This window comes from Tyto alba, unplaced genomic scaffold (genome assembly GCF_018691265.1).
Source record: "Tyto alba isolate M040663 unplaced genomic scaffold, T.alba_DEE_v4.0 Super-Scaffold_23, whole genome shotgun sequence".
Taxonomy (NCBI): domain Eukaryota; kingdom Metazoa; phylum Chordata; class Aves; order Strigiformes; family Tytonidae; genus Tyto; species Tyto alba.
This window is the reverse complement of record NW_024881297.1, coordinates 23,740,158-23,761,800: the sequence shown is the minus strand read 5'-3', so window position 1 is coordinate 23,761,800 and position 21,643 is coordinate 23,740,158. Positions and strand designations below refer to the sequence as shown.

Here is a 21,643-nt window from a genome sequence, read left to right as displayed (position 1 = left end):
GTATAAACACATACCAAACTAAAGATGCTTTCCTGCTCTTGCTTACTCTCCTTTTCTTTCCATGTTTGATCAAATACATATATTGAGGAATAAAAAGAAGTTTTTTACTGATAAGATATTAATCTTAAATAGTAATTGCAAGTCACTAATCTCATTAGTAGGAAATTAAGACCAATAATTTAAGTGTGATTTAAGGTTATTGTGTTTACTAAGTATGGAAAGTAACTGTATTAACAAAATTGGTTGTCCAGCTGGAGAACAGAGCCTTAGTCTGAAAGATGGAATCCCTAAGCCACGTTTCAATAGATTTCTGTGATTTTAATTTAAACAGTAGTTTTCTCTTTTAAGTTAGGTAAGCTTAATTACACAGCAAATTCCATTTTACAGGTAGGCAATGAATGTTCAAGTTGAACTTGTTCTTGTTTACAGTGGAAGTCTGAGCACTGTTTTCCTAAATGTGGCACAAACAACTATTTTTGCAGCTGTATATGGTTGGGACAAGATGTGACACTTTAATTGTTACTAATTGATGCTTTTTCTTGGTAGTGCAAACAACTAGGGCAACTAGTAAATGAGCAGGGCAGCGAAATTGTCTCTCGTGCCTTACAAGTGATTGCTTCAAGGCAGGGCTTGCAACACGTTGGCTGGCACAATGCGAACAGCTATGCTGTTGACCAGGCCAAAAATGTCAAGCTAGTAACAAATGAAGGCAAGCCCCTTATGAGGTAAGCCAGTAAGCAACCTGATTTTCGGCAGTGTCATGTAACCGAAAGTGCTCCCTGCTTTTGACAGGATCTGCTGTGGGCTCAGCTTATCTGAAAATAGTGTCAGTTAGTTCAGGTTTCCAAATACATATCTGTGCTCTGGGTTTGGGATCTTGGTTTTGAGTCCTGGGTCTTGTGCCCTTAATTTCACCTGTCCTGATTGGCACAATGGGTTCCCAGGTCTGTTGCCAGACAGACCTGCTTTTTCCTCTTAAAAACTCCCTTGAGTTCTTCTCCATTGCTGTGGTGGTTTCTTTAGTACTTGTGTTCCAGCTCCCAGTGTGGGGATACATGGTCAGGGCACTGGATCTGGCAAATCTCTAATACAAAGCAGTGCCCCTACCCTGGTGAATACAGCACTGAATTTACTGACAGGTGTCACTGGCCTTTTTACTTCAATAGCGGGAGAGTATGTCAGATGCACAGCCCTGATCCATTATAAAATATGCTAAAATTCAAGGTGGTAAAGACATCCTACTTAAGACTTGCAGTGTGTGCGTGGAAGGACAATTACACACAAGTCAGTCCAACTGGAAGCAATGGGTAAAATTTTGCCCATGTGAGGTTTGTACTTTTTCTGAGGTGCTTTGTAAAAAGGCAGACAGAGATACAGGCAGGTGTCTTGCAGAACAGCTGTGTGACTCACAGCAAAACTCAGTTCAGTGAGAACATGCCAACTGAATTGCTTCCGGCACTGTGCTTGAACAAGCTGGTTGCTCCTTTTGTCTTCTCGATGAGCTTTGCAACATAATGTAAATGTTAATAATTGACTGCAGGCTTTATAATTAGGCATTATGAGGTAAATGTCTCTCCACCCAGAGAGGAGCTAAAACAACATTATTATCAATATTGGTTTTGAAGGCAAAAGGTGCTCTTTCATTGTTGATTACATTTGTTGGTTTCTTACCCACTTCCAGCTATAAAATATTAGTGTCACCCAAATGATGAGCTAGTTCTGAAGGTTGTATGAATTTCTAGGAAAACACTGGATGCTCATCATAGTCGAAATAAACAAATAGGGCCAGATTTTTCAAAGCACTCCTTGCCAATATAAACATATAGGTAAAGTAGCCCAATCCTTAGCACAGGTCATCACCCATTTTTTTTAAACTCACTTTGTAATGTACCAAACAGTAATCTTTACACCTCTGCTGAATCCCTCTGCTGTCCTAGCTATTACTCTCTGGTATTATTTCATTTTGGTATAAGGGATACTGGCAACAAACAACTATATTATACCTGGAAATTCACATAACACAACTGACATTCTTGAAATGCAGGAGTACTTGTACATTCCACCCCTTTGTGAATCACATGTTTAAGAATTATCATTAAAATTCACATTCGTGACACAATCTTTACAAACTTCACCCACATCAACAAAAAGGAATTCCCCACACCAAAATCAAGACAACATCATCACCACACTGAACGAAAGTGGCCAATTTACACACAATCCACCCCTTGTAATTGTGGTGAAGGGACAACTGAAAATTCCTCTCAGTTATTCCATTTTTCTTTCATTGTTTAGTCCATGTTACTTCTGTTACATGTTAACCTGTTACTTCTCCCAGTTAATCTCCTTATCTTGAATTCCTCATGTCTCGCATTGGGTGCCAAAAAAGGACGGTGGTATGTTGACCCTGCCTGGTTTCCAGGTGTCCACCAAAGCTGCTCTATCACTCTCCTCCTCAACTGGGCAGGGGAGAGAAAATATAATGAAAGGCTTGTGGGGAGATATCACTCAGCAGTTACCATCACAGACAAAACAGACTTGACTTGGGAAAAAATTAACTGAAATTATTACCAATCAAATCAGAGTAGGATCATGAGAAATAAAACCAAATCTTAAAATGCCTTCCCCCCACCCCTCCGTTCTTCCTGGGCTCAGATTTGCTCCTGATTTCTCTACCTCCTCCCCTCCAGTGACACAGCGGGATGGGTAACGGGGGTTACAGTCAGTTCATCACCCGTTGTCTCCGCCGCTCCCTCCTCCTCGGGGGAAGGACTCCTCACACTCTTCCCTTGCTCCAGCATGGGACCCCTCTGTGAACTTCTCCAACACGAGTCCTTCCTGTGGGCTACAGTTCTTCACAAACTGCTCCAGCATGGGTTCCTTCCATGGGGTACAGTCCTTCAGGAACAGACTGCTCCAGCACATGTCCCCCACAGGTCCTGCCAGGATTCTGCTCCAGCATAGGCTTTCCATGTGGTCACAGCCTCCTTCAGGCACCCACCTACTCTGATGTGGGGTCCTCCATGGGCTGCAGGTGGAATCTGCTCCCTTTTAACCTCTACAGGCTGCAGGGGCACAGCCTGCCTCACCACGGTCTTCCCCACCAACTGCAGGGGAATCTGTTCTGGTGTCTGGAGTACCTCCTGCTCTTCCTTCACTGACCTTGGTGTCTGCAGAGTTGTTTCTCTCACATACTCTCACTCTTCCCTACAGCTACAGTTTCTGTTGTGCAGTTTTTTTCCTCCTTCTTAAATAAATTACCCCAGAGGCGCAGCCACCATCGCTGCTGGGCTCGGCCTTGGCCAGCGGCCGGTCTGTCTTGGAGCCGGCTGGTGTTGGCTCCACTGGACATGGGGGAAGCTTCTGGCAGCTTCTTACAGAAGCTACCCCCTCTAGCCCCCCGCTACCAAAACCTGGCCATGCAAACCCCATACTGATTTTTCCTCCCTCTTTCATAGGAATCAAGACAGTACAAGTGAGCGTTTTTACTGCCCGGGGACCTTGCAAGTTGTTGCTTGTCACTAGTAAAACTTATTTATCTTTATTATGTGAACACTCCTGTTTATAGTGACTAAGACAGTGCTGCTATATAAACGTCCAGTTATAATTCATCTCCCATTCTTACAAAACAAAGCAGCAGCTGCATGCACATACAGTAGCCCTAGCACTGCCTTTGCCCTTTAACATTCCCCACAGTCAATCTGTACATGCACTGGAGTTCTGTTTGTTTCCTTTTTCTATCATAACCTGCTTAATGTCATATAAGAAATGAACAAGTACATGCCTAGTACTGGTGGATTGCAAGCATGCAATTCAGCCTGCATACCAGGAGGAGTGTCAAGTCTGCAAGCAAAACACACACAGTAGGTGACAAGTATGAGCCAGATCCCTTTGCATTCAAGAGACTCCTGGCTTGGTGTGTGTTTGGATCAAAACTAGGATTTATTATTCTGTGTAGCTGCAGAGAGAAAAGAGAAATTAAATAAGTGGGTAAGGATAGGGATCTGCTGAGAAAGGCCATCCAGCTACAACATGAAGTTGTGGATGCTGCACACAAATCACTACATTATTTAAAAATTGTATTGAAAGTGTGATTTTTTTATTTTTTAAATTTTTTCTTACTGTTGGCAACTAAAATGGTAGCTCTAGTAAAAATAGCATTCTGGAAGAAGGGAAAAGATTAATACCTTGAGTCAGTGCTTGTTACTGTCAGCATGAGCATACTGTATTGTCCATAAACATGCCACGTGCATATTAAATAAGGGAATGTATTGCTATAAGTTGCTGTACCATGCAATAAATTGCTATTAACTATGTCTTTTAGTATTAATAGTGTACCAGACACTCTGTTGCTCAATAAGGTATGAGAGAATGAGCCACTGCTATTTTAAGCTGGCATTGCTGCAGTGAAGTCTGTGCCCTCTGATCTCAAAGAGGGCACAGAGTGAGTGCTAGATCTCCTCTGGCCCTCACTCTGGTGTAAAATGTGGCCAGTAATTTTTTTACAAAGAAGGAATTTTGAAGCTTTCCACCATAAACATTTCTCCCCAACAAAATTGTGGATCTTGAGTAATACAGGACTTGTTTGTTCTGTACTCCCCGCCAGAAACATCAGGGTCCAGCAGGATGGGGGAGACCCTGTTCCTGGTCCTCAGAGGATACTGGCTGGCTGGAGAACACAAGCAGCACCGCAGAGAGAGTGCAATAACTAGTGCAAGAACGTGACCACGTATGAGCCACACTGGTTTCTCTAGCAGCCCCCCTCAGCCGTACCTCCTGCGGTGCCCTGTACCCAAACAGCCGTCGGGTGGGACGACCATGCAGGTGGGAAACCTTGTCTGTGCTGTCCTGGCCTCACCCTGACTGTTTGTTTGTTTCAGATATTGAGACGAAAAGAGCAGAAGCCATCTTCAACGACAGTAAGTGAGGGCTTTTTAAGCCTGGAAAATCTCTGATTGTTTTAATTAGCATTAATAGTTTCTGAGCACTTTTCCTGTCCCTTAAAAGCCTTTTCTCATCCTCCTGTCTAATGAATGTGACCTTGTACTTCACAGAGATAAGCCATGTGTTTAGGGATCCTGCTTAGTCATGAGGAAGTTGTTTTTTATTAGTGTCTTCTGGGATATTTAAGAAGACTGGCTTGAAAATAGTGGTGATGAGGTAAAAATCCCTTCTAGAAAAAGTCACCACTCACTGCTGAGTTCCCTAGTCAGTTTTTTTGCAGTGAGATGTTCCTTCTGTTAAAAATACCAGCAATTTGGTGAGAAAAGGGCAGACAGTGAGAAAAGAGCAACTGTTGAGAGCTCTATCAAACTCCTCAGCGTTGGGCAGAGAGGTGACATGTAGGTCCTGCTGCATAAGTGCCTATGGCATTCAATGGCCTTCAGCTTTGCTGGCGTGGAAGGTGGAGGGTGCATCTTAAATGTAAACCCTGCCATTTGGGAAACAGAGAACTTGGCCAGTGAGGGCTGAGCACTGTAATGTTCAGGACACTTGTTTGCTTATTAGCTTGATCCGGTTGCTGTTTGTGAGCTTTTACACTGTGTCAGCTTAGTTGTGTTAATTTGGACACACAGAGACTAAACCATGTTTCTACATGAAAGCTAAGATGTTTCAGATGACTCCTAGGTGTATGTAGCAAAATTGAGTGAGCAAGAAGGTCTTCCAATAAGTACAGGAACTTAATTGCTTGTGCTAGTTGACTGCTTTAATGTCAGACACAGTAGATAGCTGAAAGTTGTACCTTAATGTATTAAAGGCAAGACAGTCCTTATGGATTTAAGTGATTTTATATTTGGTCAGACCATAGTTAGAAGCAATCTTGATTATAAATTGATTAAAACATGTACTTAAAAAGAACACTTTGTCAAGTCTAATCCTGCCTGTGTGGGGCAGACACCCTGCCCTCTGTCTCCCTGATGTAAAGTATCAGAGCTGCACCTTGGAGCAGCGACTGCAGAATGTGTTTCATATATGCTTGTTTTGGATGCTGTAGCATAACAATTCATCTCCACCTTGCTACCTGTTATCTTCTTATACACACATTAAGTGATGACCTTTACACCTGAACACGTACCAGCATGTTGTTCAGTTGGTGCTTTAAGGATGGCAGCCTAGCAGAGACCTCTAACAGAGCCCACAGGTGAGAAGTGCCCCAAAAGCCAGTAGGATTGGGCACATGCAGAAGAGTTTGGAATAATCACTTTCTGTATGCTCTCAGAAACTGGGAATATGTCATCTTCCTTAGTGTGTATTGGAAGGAAGGAAATGCCATAAGGAAATGTGTAGAATTTACATCAGCCTGTGATTATAATTAAAATGTTCTGGATTTTGGGATGGCTAGTAGCACAAGGTTTGTGCAGTTTTGGGACCAGCAATTGAAGATTACCAATAGCTTTCAGGAGGGAAACATGCTAGTGCAGACAGTCTTATCAATTATCATATATTCTCCAGTTTCCTTTCACACAGATAGTTTTGGACGAGTACACTTAGATTTCCTTCATGGTGTTTTTAAATCTCAGAACAGGGCAGACTACACTCAGCACCTTCGCTTCTCAATATTGTATGACTTTTTTATTTTTTTTTTCTTTTTCTTTCCAAATCCGTGAATAGCTTTCCATCTGCTGTGTTATTGCTGCTGTTTTTGACTATGAGGTACTGTTAACACAACCTTGTGCAGATCCTAGAAGGAAGGGGCAGAGGTTATACTCTGCGTGGCTCCAGTGTTTTGCCTCTGAGGACTTCAAGGGCCCTGGGGCTGGCAGCTCTTCAGTGACATACTACTGATTTCTGCTTTGTTACCCTCTGGGTCACTGTCTGTGGGAGACAGGCAGTGCCATGGTTTGGATTGTGTTGTCACTATGTAAATAATTCTTAGCTCTGTCTCTTTTTCAATGAATTGGGATAGTCCTGTCTGTCAACTTTCCTAATGTCTAGCTGAAATCGGGGCCTGGATGAAAACTAGTGGGTCTTGGTCCAGGTAAGATGGATTTGATGTTGTTTGGATGGGAGAAGACAGCTGAAGCAGCTCTGTCTGTTGAGGAATTTTCTAAAGATACGGGGGAGCTTCAGCTGCTCCTGAATATCCTGAGTTTAGTGACTGAAACCATGGATATTTTACTTTCTTTCTGGGTTTGAAGGATAATACCTTTTGTCATGGATGCACACTGTGCTGGAGGTATCCATGCCTTTGTCATCTATGGCTTGGAATAGTGTGATGCTCTTTTCCTGAGGTGCCTCTCCAGGTCCACTCGTGGACTGCTATTTGTGCAATGCACAGTTGCTGGTTTCCAGGTGACATCTTGCTGATGTAATCTGCGCACATGCATGGTAAAAACCCATGGCTTGGATCATTTCCACCTTAGATTTTGCCTTGTTCATGTTTTATCCTAATGACTATTTGCCTGGGATGTCGCAATTGGCAAGCCCTGTATTTGGGAATTGTCCTGGGTGTGTGGTGAAGGTTTTGGCTCCTGATTTGGGCTGCTCACGCAGCTAAGCTTGAATGGCTGACCATCATGGATTCCCATAATAGTCAGTTGTTCATTCAGGCTTCTAACAGAATTGGTTGTGCATGAGAATCTCTGATCTGGGGGGCTGGTGGAAGGCATGTTTTCTTGTTGACGTTAATCCTGTTAGAGTACCTAGGTGGTGTGTAATTTTATATAGATTTTCCACAGCCACTGGAGACATGTTTACCAAACAGAGGACTAGCTAACGCACTCTTTCTCCTCTTTGACAGTCTGCGGGTTACGGCAGAATAGATCAGTCAAGTCAATGGCAAAATCATCAACATTACGAATAGTTGGTGGATTGTCTACTGCAGAGACCGGGGACTGGCCATGGCAAGCTAGTTTGCAGTACAATAATATCCACCGCTGCGGTGCAACACTCATCAGCAATACGTGGCTTGTATCTGCAGCTCACTGCTTCAGAGAGTAAGTTCCTATCTTAGAGAGAATCTGCAGGAGAATGTGTCCTATGTGTATCAAGTTGTGTGGCTTTCCAGATTTGCACCACACCCCTGACTCTTTCCATGGGGCACAATTTTCTGCCTTGGAGGAGAAAAGTCAGGGTTAAGCAGGTCCATCACTTGATGGCTGACTCTTTGGAGCAAAACTGGTGACTGTATGAGTGAAGATCAATAGTCATTTGGCATATTGAGCAAAGAAGTTCAGAAAAGTTAATGTGACTGAAATAGTAATTTATTTTGTGTTGCACTAAATGTTTCTAAAGGCGTTCCTTCATGTTACAGGTAGATTGCTGCCATGGCAGGCTGCTACCAGAAGTTATAATCCCACAGTCCTTCCCTTCCATTCAGCCATGCTCTCCCAGCACTTTCTTGTTTCAGGCATAGCAGTTGTGAAGCTGCAGGGCATGTAAAATAGAACAGCTCACTGAACAGATTATTAATGTGCAAGAAGAGTAACAGAGATTAAGAGCTTTCTAGCAGAAGAGCTTTTTGATTTGATTACACCCTGTGGCCACACAGTAGCTAGATCAGGCACAAGGAGCCAGGGAGGAGTACAAGACCATAGTTGAGGAGGGAATGGAGGATTTGCCCTCTTCTAGCAGCAGCCCACACTTACATGGGACATGGTGTTATGGAAAGTGATGGATGCCTTAAGAATTTAGTAGGGAGCTGGCTTGAAGGAGTTTTATAGTAAAGGTGCTCAGCAGGTTTGAAGTCCCTAGCACTTAGATTTACAGCTAAATACTTACAGCACTCTTACCTTTTTCAGCATGAGTCACCCTCAGAAGTGGACTGCTACTTTTGGAGCTCTGTTGAAGCCACCAAGCTTGAAACGATCAGTCAAGACTATTATTATTCATGAAAAGTACCGCTACCCAGAACATGATTATGACATTGCACTTGTGCAGCTCTCTAAACGAGTTGAGTTTACGAGTAGCATACACCGTGTTTGTCTGCCTGAGCCGTCTCAGACTTTTCCATACAATATTTATGCTGTCATCACAGGCTGGGGAGCACTTACCAATGACGGTGAGTCCTGAGCTTACCAGGCAACCTGTATGTTACATAAACAGTGGTTCTTGTCTGCTACTAAACTGATACCTCTTCCATAGCCTTATGTTGTATGGCATCAAGCCTATTGCTTTATCTATAAGCATTAGGTTTGTTTAATCGTAAGCAGCAGTTTCTTATTCTGAAATTAGACTGGACAGAGCTACAATCCACTGAAGCAGAAAACAGGATGAAGACTGCTCTCTTTTTCCAGCCTTTCCATTTCATATTTTATGAAATAAAGGTAGTTCAGCCATACATGTGCTTATATAGCACTTAAAAAAATATTCTCCCAGCCCTTGCCAGAAGCTACAGGTAGCTCTGTGGGCTTTCAGGTAAATGTGCAGTGAGCTGCAGATGGTGACTTACCCAAGCACTCAGTCTTATCAAGCCACACTAAGAGTAGATTTAACGATGGAACAAACGTGTTTTCATTTTGTATCACCTGCCCAACTTGCTAGGTAATTTGTGCTCCATGGTATTATATGGAACATGTATAAAATATATGGGTTTACACTCACGGCACGCTGTGCCATGCAATTGTTATTTCTGTCTTAATGGTGCAGTTCCTAAGTGAGACTGTGAGTATTTAAATTTTCCTTAAGGGTCTAACCTAGACAGATCAACAAGAAAAGCCTCCACCTTAAGCCAAGTCAAGCTGGTCCTCCATAAGAGAATATTAGATGCTCTCCCTGTATCTTAAAAACTGCCAAATAGTTATGTTGATAAATACCCAAACTATATTTACCCTCAGGTCCAACTCCAAATGCTCTTCAGGAAGCAACAGTGAAACTTATCGACTCAAACACTTGCAACAGAGAAGAAGTGTACGATGGGGACATAACACCCAGGATGTTGTGTGCTGGATACTTGGAAGGAGGAGTAGATGCTTGTCAGGTAACTGTAGCTGAAAATTAGAAAGGAAAACTATTTTAATGCTGCCTGCAGTACCTGGCTGACCAAATCTTAACAGATGATGTATTAGTCCTTTAAATAGGCTCCATTCAAACAGGAATTAAGTTGTAAAATTAAATAGCATTTAGTACACATCATTTAGCACATAAAACTAATGCTAAGAGAGCTAAATTAGTATAATATTCAGAATTTAAGCCTTTCATAGCATGAAATGAAATTATTATTCTGTAACTCAGAATAGCTGCTACAAGCCCGTTTGCTTCTCCTAATTTCTTGTGTGTGAAATCTAACTAACAATTTGCTTGAAAAGTGATATGACAAGACATTGACAGAGATACTAAATGCTGAAATACTAAATATGAGCTAAAAATTAAGTGTCTCAAGTAGCCAAGACCAGACATCTGTACAATTGGGAAGGAAGAAGGTTAAGGATTTAGCAGTTAAGTTGTCAGCAAAAATGTGCTATCACTCATTGAAATTAAATTTCGGGCTGGATCATCTCATAACAGACCTGTTATGATCTTTGGTAATGGACTTGGATCAGTGGAAGGAAAACCGAAACAAAGATAACTATAAGGAAATTAGGTGTAAATGGAATGGTAAAGATACATGTGTGATGCAGGTTTGCAAATGTTGCAAGGAAATGCTTTTGTTCCAACAAAAATATTTCCATAAAAATAACTTTTAAAAAGGTAATTTCTGTTTATGTTATTTACAAAGAATGTACTACATGCTGGTTCAAAACAGATCCTTCCCAGAATCCCAGTCCTACAGATTTATGCCCACAGCAAAACTGCCTGCAGAATAAACTTGAGAGGCTCAATTCCTCTGTCCCTGTCTGTCTCAGCATCGAACAGACCTGAACAGAAGGGTGCAACTGCTGTTTATTTCAGTAAAGCATTTTGGTGAAAAATGGGGAAATTGGTCTATTGTGTGAGGATTGCCTTTCAACATGGAAAGTTTCCAGTTTAACTATTATTACCATGTCATGCTATTAACAGTATCTGAATTCAGCCTTTGAAAGTGGCTAATATCTTCAGGAGATATTGTCTAATTAGAAGACCAAGTTCATGATTAAATCCTTTTTGAAATGTCGTTCCTGCAAGTTCCTAAAATAATTTGTTGAAGAACAGTGGTTACTGGGAGGGGGGAGTTCCTGTTGGCTTGGATTGCTTGATGTATTTGTGTTTCCCTACTTTGTGTGAGGAGGAAGACAAGGCAGGTGGGAAGCAGTGTTTCACAAAACGGAAAAGAATCTTTTTTTTTCTTTTTAACTGTAAAACCATGGAAACAGGTCAGGAGGTTCCATGGCAAACAGGAAAAAGCCACAGACTTCTGACTCAAGTTTCAGAAACAGCCTGGATTCTGCACAAACGGCAGCTCTTGAAATACTGCTTGCTTTCTTCTCTTATTGGACGCACTCTCCTGTCTATGGAGAGAATGGTATTTTCCCTTCTGATCCATTAAATCTTTTTTTCCCCCTCTTCTTTCTCTAGGGGGACTCTGGGGGACCCCTGGTTACTCCAGACTCTAGACTGATGTGGTACCTCGTTGGAATAGTGAGCTGGGGAGATGAATGTGCCAAACCAAATAAACCTGGAGTTTACACACGAGTGACTTACTTCCGTGACTGGATTACCTCAAAAACTGACATCTAATTCCAAAATCAAAAATGGATTTAACTACATAGACTGCATATCTCATATTTGTCTATAATTCTGAAAGGCTATTTTTGTAGTGTATATATATATTCCTATGTATTTTTGGTTGAAGCAACCTTTGCCCGCAGCAAGTGCTATCTTTGCTGTCAGAGATCCTAACCCCTTGTGAATTTATACTAAATATATGAGATTGCATGCCTCATCTTTGAGCCTTGAAACATTCTCACTTATCAGAAATTATGAACTGACATCATTAAACTAACATTTAAAAGCTACCAATTTACCTGCTTTATAAATACAAACATTTTCCAGGGAAAAAAAAGAAATTTTTGTTTAGCCATGGCAGAGGTCTGAAGCTGAACCTTCTTCTTCCAGTGAAGCAAATGCTGTCACAGCTGCGTTTCTAGCAAAGCGAACCCTTGACTATTATTCTTGTTAGAGACTGTCATCTGCACAGGCTGCAGCCAAGAACACGAGTATTTACTCTGCTTGGTGGCCTTGATAGCTAACAGTGGATCAGCCAAGACTGAGGGTAGGTCCTAGCTAAGGTAAAGGAGGATTTCTGTGGTTGCAGTAGGTTGGAAGAGAAAAGGGAAAAGCTTGATGTTCTTCTTAGGAGGCACTATTTTAACTGGAAATTTTTTGTGGATTCTGTGAATTTCAAGTTATTCGAAGGTGCTATTGCTCTATCACAATACTGTGCTGCTACATCTGTACCAGTTGCCTTCTAGATCTACTCTGTTCAACTCACAATATGCTTAAGATACAGAAACACAAGATCTACCCAAATTTGTTTGTAATGTGTGTCCCCATGAACAGTCTCCCTGGAAGGAAACCCAGCATTTAAATTTGTGCTAATGGAAAAATAAGTATTCACCACAAATAAACTGGGAACTACGTTTTCGTTCAAGAAATAGCGTGCTTTTCCAAGGGCATGCCAGACAGTGGACACCATCTCACTGCAAAGAAAGCAATTAGTGATACTTTCTTGCTTCGCTGATGAATTCATCTCTGCCATGAATATGATCCTGTCTTATGAAGCTGAAGAGTAATTTCATATTAAGGAATGGTCCTGATAAGAACTTCAGAGGAAATGCAATCCTTATACACCCATTAAGCACTTTTGCTACCTCTGTGCATGACATGTCATGGATTGCTGGTAGAAGGGGGTCCAGTGACATGACTAATACGGTCCCCTAGAGCCCAGGCCTTCAATATGAGGATCCAAAATGTCAATCCAGTACTGTCTCCTGCAGTCTTTGAACGGCCACTGGACGGCTTAGGCTGTGAGTGCAGGACTCACAGGACTTTCTATGAGACATGAAAGAAGCTGCAGGCCCTGCGGCTGAACCTACTACATCTGAAAATTTCTCCGAAGCATCCTGCCTCCCCTTCTGCTCAGGACTGGGTGTCTCCTCAGCCCTCCTACTGTGCAAGCTCCCCAATAATCAGCATCCCTGGGAATGAGATGCTCAGCATTTCTTGAAAACTCACACCCTGAATTACAAGCCTACATATAGATGGAAAAGCCTATGTTTAAGCCTTGGTGGTGGAGGAGTGGGTTGTCTTATTATTAGGCTCATTCCAGTATTTCTATATGTCTTTTGAATTTCAGTAAAAAACAAGATGCCTTATCTCGGAAAGAAATCTACTGAAGGTTTTAGATTAGTTTTGGCTTTGAAACAGTACTATCATTATTCTGATTTTCCATGTCCACTATAAAATTAAAAGGATCTTGGGACAGTTAGGAGGATAGTTTGATGCAGCAAATCCATTTCCTTAATTTATTGATGAAGTTTGTAATTTATGCACTTTTGAGTTGCTGCTATTTTTCAACTAAGAGCTTACTCTGGGCCAGGTTCACTTACAAAATAGAAACTTCATGGAGTTTTTGATTAGGTCACCTGGAAACACTGTTTTTTTCTAGTGTTCAGGTCCCCTTTTTTTGAAGGCATCCTTTGGAAAAAAATTACATCTAGTAATTTGTACCTCTTACTGCTTTGAAGGTGAAAATCATTACAAGTGTCCTTCCTTATAATCAACTGATAAATTGCAGTTGAAAGTAAACAGTAGTTCACTGTCATAGATAGCTAAGGCATTGTTTTGCACTTAAATTTATCTTTTTGCCTAGCATGTGAAGGGGCAACAATAAGGAGGTGAGGCCCAGATTAGATACAACCCCTATAAACTGGTTCCTACCTCACACTGCAAATGACATGTATATATAGTACCTTTAAAATGAGAAAGGCAGCCTTTATTTCAGATTTTCTTGTGAGAGGCCAAACAGCCAAAAGGTGTGGGAGAATGTCTACCTTACTCAGGGAGTCCTGAGCCAGCCAAATGCACTTTTCACAAATTTTTTAGCCAACTGTCTGGCCTGGGTTTGTCTCATACTCCATGTCAGTGTTTTATTTATGAAGACTCTGTTTTCTTCCCTAGGATAAACCAAAGATAATATTGTGTGATTAAAGAAAATATTTTTAAAAAACCTTTTATTATTGTTGATGTTAAGATTTAGCAAGTATTTAAACAACATAAAGGTAATACGTTTCATAACATTAAATGTATTTTAAAACAATTGCTCCTTTTTTGTCCTTTTTTTGCTTAATAATAACCAAGCTAAAAATTGTATATGATGCAAAATAGACTAATATTCCTTGTTTTGATATAAAACTATTCTAAAGCTGCAACTCTCTCTGTTCATTCCCCATCCTAGGAATTGTTTGTCTTTAACAGTGGTTGGAGCTTTACAGATGTTTCAGCAAAGACAAGGTGGAACATCTGGTTTTCTAAAATACTCAAAACTTGAATTTCAGCTAAGCTAGCACTATGCAAATTTGAGAATGGATCTGAAGCTTCATCCAGGAATCCACCACCTTGCTTCTGACTTTGGAAAAACTTATCCTTGTAACATGGCATTCCTGAAAATTGACTATAGGGAGGTCTACACAGCTGATGTACCAGTTCTGAGCTTTCCCAGATAGATTTAAAGCATCAAGAAACATGTTCCAAACTTCTGGTTATTCAAATTGGGTTGCCTGAGGCTTGCCCAATGCTAATTTTCAGCCTGGAGCACAAGTAGTAAAGAAATAAGAGGGTGATTGCACAAAGCCTAATCATGTGAGGAGGTCTGGCTGAATGACATCAATCCATCACCGGGATTCCTTATGTAAGTAAAGCTTGTAGAAACTCCAATTTCATATCTGCTGTTCCTGTTAACAAATTAGAAGAGCTGAGAGCCAAAAGTTAGTATTTAACCAAATGAATATTCATCTGGCAACTCGCAGCCTGCATTAGAGATGCACGTGCATGGAAAAGCTGGCTCTTCCTTTTGGAAATGCATTTATGCACGTCAGCATGGAATCAGCTTAGGTAATTGGTGCCTTTGTTTATCAGGATCAGGATTTTAACACCACTGTTAACATGGTTTCTAGGAAGGTGTCATCTGCTAGAGCAGCCTTAAGTGACAAGATCCTTTGGCCCACCCCACTGGGAAGCTGGAGTCCTTTTAAACATGCCAGCAAAGCACTCCTACACCGCACCTTGTGCCAAAAAGAGGAGACAAAGCCTTGCCAGCCAGCACCTAACTTCTGCAAGAGCTGATGGTGAGCCATAGCCTATGGCATGATGTCTGGAAACCCACTGAAGGATGTTGATGGGGATTTATGGTAATTTCCACACTGATCTGTGTGCTAAACTGGATTGTGTTGGCCTTAGTACTTTCAAATAACACATTTTTTAGGGAGAAAACTACATAGAGTAAATGCATTCCCCCTCCTCCCCTCCCCTCCCCTCTCCCCTAATCCCCACTTTGGAGTCCCTGTTAAGAATGTGAAATAGTGTCTGGAAACCAGGAAATTTAAAGACTAAAAAAAAAGTGCAAGTGTCTGGGATTTTCCCAGCAGATGGAAAGGAAATATACAGCTATATCAGCTTCAGGTCCTTTTGAAAATACTGGCTCTAAAGATGTATTCAATACCTGCATGCGGAATAAATCTACAGTAGTGCACATAAAGTTACAGAGATTTTGGGCACAAATAGGCTGGAGTCCAGAGGCGGTGGTTTCTCCTGACTACAGCCACATACTGCTCATTGCTTCGGCAAGTCAGTAAACTGATAGCCTTACTTCATACCTTTTGCCAATCTCAAAAGCTATAGCTGACTTTAACACGGTACAAATGTGGAGCTGAGATTTCCCTTAAGATTAATTTATTTAACCAAATTTTACTAAGACTTTATGGTTATATGTATTTTCAAAAGAGAAGGATATGAGGAAAAAGAAAAGTCAAATGGCTCCAGATGTTTAAAATTTTGCAATCTTGGAAAATAAGAGAAAAACCTATATATATTTTGATACCATCAACCTAGAGGGATCCTGAGTTCACCTGCTAATTGATTCATTTGGGAACCAGTTTCTTTGACTCTGGGGTAAACTGAATTTGTCCATTTTTATTTGACAATTTACCTTAGAATAAAGATTGATGGTTTCACTGATGGTTAGTCTTTCCTTAATTACCACTAAACTGTTAGGTGAGAATTAACTGGATGTTGCTGTTTCTCCATTTAGGCAAAAGGCTTGTCAGTATTCACTGTTACTATGCAAAATCTGTTTCACATGAGATGGCTGCATATCAAAGTGACTGATATCTTAAAAAATGCAATGACCAGGACAGAAAGATGGTAGGTAGCAGATTTTATTATTATTATTCACAACACACTTGATTGGTAAGTTCTTAAAAATAAGAATTGTTAGTTTAACCTTAAAAAAAAAAAAAAAAACAAAACAGGTTCATTTTCAAGGAAAAACCACACAAAATTAAAGGTAAAAATCACTGACAGAACTAAAAACTAGCAAAGTGTCAAAACTGAAGCTGACATTTTTTTCCTGTCTTTAAACTCTCCTTCACTTTTCCCCCCTCTCTTTATAGCTGGACTCCAGTTAACTCTGTTCATCAGGTACGTGCACTGCTCTTTGAAATTACTTTACTGAAATAATGGAAGTAATTTTATTCTTGTATTTTCTGATTTTTATGTTATGTTATGATATGATACAAAGCAAATACCAGCCTTAAATATAAATTTCTTTACTAATAAGTATTGCATTCATCATCCTGAAGAACCGAACTGCTTTTGCCCTTTAGTCCATCTTTCAGTTCAGCATTTCAGACTTCTAGTGGCCTCTAGTGGTTCTTTGAGATTTGCCCGCATCTGTCTTTATTTCTCCGTGTCACAAAAAAGCTGTGTAGCAGACAAGTACTCTCACCCTGAGCCTGCCAAAGCATAGCAAGTGTTTGAACGAGCAGTGTCCAGCTGCTCTTCGTCTTTGCTAATTCAGTACAAAAGCTGCATGTGTTGTTGGACTGAGGTGTAAATCTTGAGGAAGACATGGAGGGTTGCTAGAACTCTATTTGTTAGAGAAACAACTGTTAAAATAATGCATTGAATGGTCACAAAGAGGACAAAATTTGGGTCTTCTTGCTCCTAGACATTCCCCCAAACCCAACCAAGGTAGAGAAATGGCTTGTGGTTTTTTTTTTGTTTTTTTTTTTTTTTTTTTTTTTTTTTTTTGTTGGTAGTGGTTTTGGGTTTTTTTTCTTTGGCTGGTTGGTTTTAATTTTCCCTTGTGTACTGTAGGATGCAGATAGTTGGTTGTATTTTTGCAAAGTTACAAATATTTTAAAATATAAGGTGACTATTCTGTATACACTGTATGCAGTCATATTCTTCAGTTGTTGCTTGTGCAGTGGCATGAATCCTTCCCATTCTAGCTCAGATGTGCTAATGGTATCAAGAAAGATTTAAACCCATCTCACCTACCCCAATGATTAGAGATAATGAAAGGGAAGGTAGGGTTTAAGTTGAAGGGAGATTAAACTGTCTGATGGGATGGTGGACAGCACTGGGATCTTAGTCAGAGTTTGGGAAACAGGAAAGGAAATCTTTATAGGAGGTGATGTTGAGTTGTTGGTGGAGGCAGAGATTTGGTTGTCGCAGCTCACTTTCTCCTGGTTAAATGCCACCAAAAGGGAAAACGTTTGGACAAGCCTATATACCATGTTGGCATGGGATGTACGTTGATTTTAGCCACTTTTTCCCAAATCTCTGCTCCTCTACGGCTTTGGATGCTCTCTAGAATTTTGCAACTTCGCTCCCTAGACCCTTTTAAGGAAATTTTGCCTATTTTCGAGGCAGGCGACACCTTGCTGGTGCTCTCCAACAAGATGTGGAGCCAGTTACCTCAGGAGCAGGGCTCAGAAGAGCTCTTGATTGTCTAAACCGGTAACGCTTGAACCTAAAGGGGATTTTTTTTTTTATTTTACTTTTTTTTTTTTTATAAAAAATCCAACCAAACAAACAAAAACCAAAAAACACGGTGTGTTGCTTTGGGGGCAGAAAGCGGCGGGTTTTCGAACGGCTTATGCGCCTCCCGTTGTGCGCTGGCGAGGCGGCCGCCTCCCGCCGCCATGCCGCGCCGCGCTAAAGCCGGGCGGGCCGACCCGCCTCCGAGGAGGGAGGGGGCGGGCGGCCGTGGCCCGGCCCCTCATGTCGGCGCAGGCGGGGAAGCGCCGCGGCACCGGCGCTGCCGTTTCCCACCCCTTTTCCTGCCTCTTCCCCCGTCGCCGCCGGCCGCGCTCAGGCCTCGGTCGCCACGCCAGGCCGCCGCGGCGGTGAGGGCGGGCGGCCGGGGAGGGAGGGGGGCCCTGAGGCGGGCGGCGGGTCCGGGGTAGGCCGGCCCGCCCGGTGGCCGTTCCCCGCGCCGCAGGAACGCCCCGAGAGCCGGGCCGTCGGGGTGTGGGGTGGGGGGTTGAGCTGCAGCCGGTCTGGCGCTGCCGGGACCCGGAGTCGGGTTGGTTTCGACGCCGGTCGGCTCTGTCTCGGTGTCCCGCTGTAGATCCGAGGTGTCGTTTTTCCCCCATTAGCCCGGCTGAGCGGGTAACGGCGGGGTCTGAGGGCTCTCTCTCTCTCTCTGCCTGCTGAACAGGGAGCCTGCGTCGACTGGGATCCGCCTGTGGAAACCCTGAGTAGGTGGGATGAATCCAGGCCTCCCCGCCATCCCAGCCTGCTGAACAGCAAATAATTAATAAATAACTGCTCAGCCTGCACTGACTTGGAGGTAAGAAAGGCTGGGAAACCGGCCCACCGCTACAGCTCCTATGTCTTTGTGGCTCACCAGAGCATCTTAGACCTTGGTAGCTTCTCAGTTTGTGCCTGGGTTATGTCCCACAAGCAGCTGAGGCTTTAAAAAATGATGGGCATTGCTCACACAGTTAAATAGATGCCTGGCATTGCAACTGGTAGCATTGGCTTTTAAAAGGAAACAGGTGAGTGTATAAATGTTGAGCATCTGGTAAGAACCAGAACATAATGTTAGAATGGTGTCCACCCCATATGACATGCCCTTTTTTTTGAGATAGATTCAGTACTGGTTGAACTGAAATGAGAAATACAACTTAGATGCAGGGATGCATTAACAAAACTTTGATCTAAAGCCACTTGACAATAGTACCGCTAAGTCCCCTTGTGGAAGGAGGTGTTTTGCTGTACCTGATGGGTATGCTGGCAGCAGCTCAGTGCTGTAATGGAGAATGCAAGAGAAGTGAGAATTGATAAATATGTTGGAAGAGCCACTGTCAAGCGGGTCTTTGTGATACAGGTGGAGAAGGTTCTCTTGTGGGTTGATCACACATCCTTGTTTACAGATGGCTGCTTGGGAGGGCACACTGATTGAGATGGCTGTCAGCAGCAACAGCAGAGGAAGCTGGGTGGTTTTATCCAGGGGTGGATCACTTTCCCCACATGAGTACCACAATCTGTTTATGTTGGGCAGTCCCAGAGTGCCTGTGATGTCTGTGGACAGTGATCGTGGAGGAGCAGAACAGCTTGGGGATGGTGGGCCATTATGAGATGGTGCTGGCTTGCTTTGAGGGGAACTTCCAGTCTTGTGTCCCTGGCAGTGACTCAGATGAAGGCTTTTACCCCAACAGGGACTGAAGCCCAGGACTCTCAGATGAGGTGTGTTGCTCTTTGGCTTAAGATCTGGGTCTTAGGGTCACTTAGTAACATTGGCATTGCACATCTTCAGCCTATGTTATGTAAGGGCACAGGAGCTGCACTGAAGTGACTGGTGGTATAGATTTCAATGGAGGTGCCTCATAGTGACTGTCTTGTGTGCTAGCTTATGTGTAGGAGCTAGTATCCACACTGTGGAAGAGCTTTATTGGTGAGGTTTGTGGCTTTCTTTCAGTGTAATTCTATCCCTTTCTGTGCTACTTCAGTGCGTTCTAATTCAGCCTAGAAAATCAAAAGGACACATTTCAGGTCAGGTTGTTGTAGTCTCCAAGTTGTATCAGGCTGCAGGTGCTGCACTTCAGAAATGTTAAAAATGTTTGCCAAAACCGCCTGAACAGTAAATAGGAGTTAAACTTTGGGCAAGATTGCCTTGAAAGCTGTTTTAGGATATATCTCTGCTCTCAGAGAAGAAACTCCTTGGTATGTTTTGGCCTTTCCTTTTCAATCTCTGAGTAGAAAGGGTTGTCAGCCATGTCTAGTTGCCAAGCCAATTGAAGTAGGGAGTTGAAATAGGATGTGTACTTTCCAAGTAGTGGTGGGAACTGATGTTCTGGGTCAAACATGGGGACTGTTTTGCTTGTCTTGTATTTGGTGGAAGTCACCTACCAGGTCTAGGAAGCACCAATTCACAGCTTGCATAACTAAGAAACAAGTTGCCCTGTGGCTGTTTGTTCCTAATCCTAGTGCTGAGTTATTACTAAGGTAACTTAACAATGAAAAAGCCTTTGATAATGACTGAAGGCCTTAATAGCACAAATTATGTCTTTTTTTAAAATCCTGTTGAACTGTTTAACTTGATGTCTTTGTTAAATGTTGTATTAATTCAGATCTTTGGGTATTGATTTTTTCAGTTAGCTAAAACAGTAACTTGTTTCCTAAGGATTTTCAATTAACATAGAAATAATGCAGCGCAAATAACTATTCCTAGTCATTCAGGGATCTCCTATTTTCTCTTCAAAAAGAAGCACCGATCAGGTAGTTGCAAGTTAAACAGCTTGGAGCTGTTAATATAAAATGAAATTGTACTTTGGCAAATACAAGAATTAAGTCTTGTGTCTCCCTCATCGGAAAATTAGTACATCTGTAGTTGGAAATAATTTATTGAAGGTTTGGGTGTTCTTGTCTTCTGGCTCCTGTGCCTTTTAATTACCTAGATGCTGTGGTGTTCTATAGGCTTCTTAACGTTCAGTGATTCCTATGTAACTTCACTTTTTATGGTTTTCAGTTCTTCTATTGAAGGATTAAGTAAGGCGGGCAGGAGGAGCCAACTGTGAAATTGTATCCAATGTAACCAGATTATTTCTTTTTGTAACCCTTCTAGTGTAAACAAATCACATTGCATCATGGCAGCAGACTCGATGGAAATTGATGATGCTTTGTATAGGTAAGTATATCTGATTTTTGAGCCTTGCTCTTGACTTTTCAGCAACGCTTACATTTACATACAGTAATGTGAAAGACAAGGCTTGAAAACACTATCTACTGCCTGTTAGGTAAAGGTGTGTGTACTTGTGTTGCCATGTCCCTCCTCTTGTAAGGCAAAAGTCCCAAAGTGTTCAGCAAGAGAAACAGAACCCAGTTCTTGCAAAGTTAGCAGTGAGAACTGGTTGAATTGAAGATACAATCCATTTTGCTGTAAGCCCGTTCCTTTATTGGTATCGTAACAGGTGTCTTCTGACCACTATTAGTATTTGATCAGTAAAAAGCATAGGTAAATACTGTGGAGTTGTGCAAAGTTCCAGCAGTATCAATAATGTGTGCTTTTCAGAAAACAAAAATAATACTATTCCTGTTCGTGATACGGACTTTGTTTCTGCCTCTAGCTTGTTTCCCCTTTGACAAAGTAGATATTTCTCTTTTTCTTGTTCCTAATCTTGTTTTACTACCTTCTCTTCACCTTCCTTTTCAACGTGTAATTTATCTCCTTCAAAATTTTATTTATTCCTCAGTCTTTGCCATACTTCTCTGTCCACAT

The 21,643-nt window shown here is 41.9% G+C and overlaps 2 protein-coding genes across 2 annotated transcripts in view; both read left to right on the top strand.

Annotated features, from left to right (window-relative positions):
- The window catches only part of LOC104357304 (transmembrane protease serine 11E-like), a 45,734-nt gene extending 31,638 nt beyond the window's left edge, over positions 1–14,096 (top strand). Inside the window, exons 6-10 of the mRNA XM_032997764.2 lie at positions 4,881–4,919; positions 7,742–7,937; positions 8,742–9,001; positions 9,777–9,919; positions 11,434–14,096. Coding sequence (XP_032853655.1) covers positions 4,881–4,919; positions 7,742–7,937; positions 8,742–9,001; positions 9,777–9,919; positions 11,434–11,595 — 800 coding nt within the window. The 3' untranslated portion in view covers positions 11,596–14,096. The remainder of the gene's footprint in view (positions 1–4,880; positions 4,920–7,741; positions 7,938–8,741; positions 9,002–9,776; positions 9,920–11,433) is intronic.
- Positions 14,097–18,142: 4,046 nt separating this feature from the next.
- Positions 18,143–21,643, top strand: part of UBA6 (ubiquitin like modifier activating enzyme 6) — a 31,941-nt gene continuing 28,440 nt past the window's right edge. Inside the window, exons 1-3 of the mRNA XM_042796811.1 lie at positions 18,143–18,266; positions 18,581–18,712; positions 20,990–21,052. Of these exons, the coding sequence (XP_042652745.1) occupies positions 21,012–21,052 (41 nt within the window). The 5' untranslated portion in view covers positions 18,143–18,266; positions 18,581–18,712; positions 20,990–21,011. The remainder of the gene's footprint in view (positions 18,267–18,580; positions 18,713–20,989; positions 21,053–21,643) is intronic.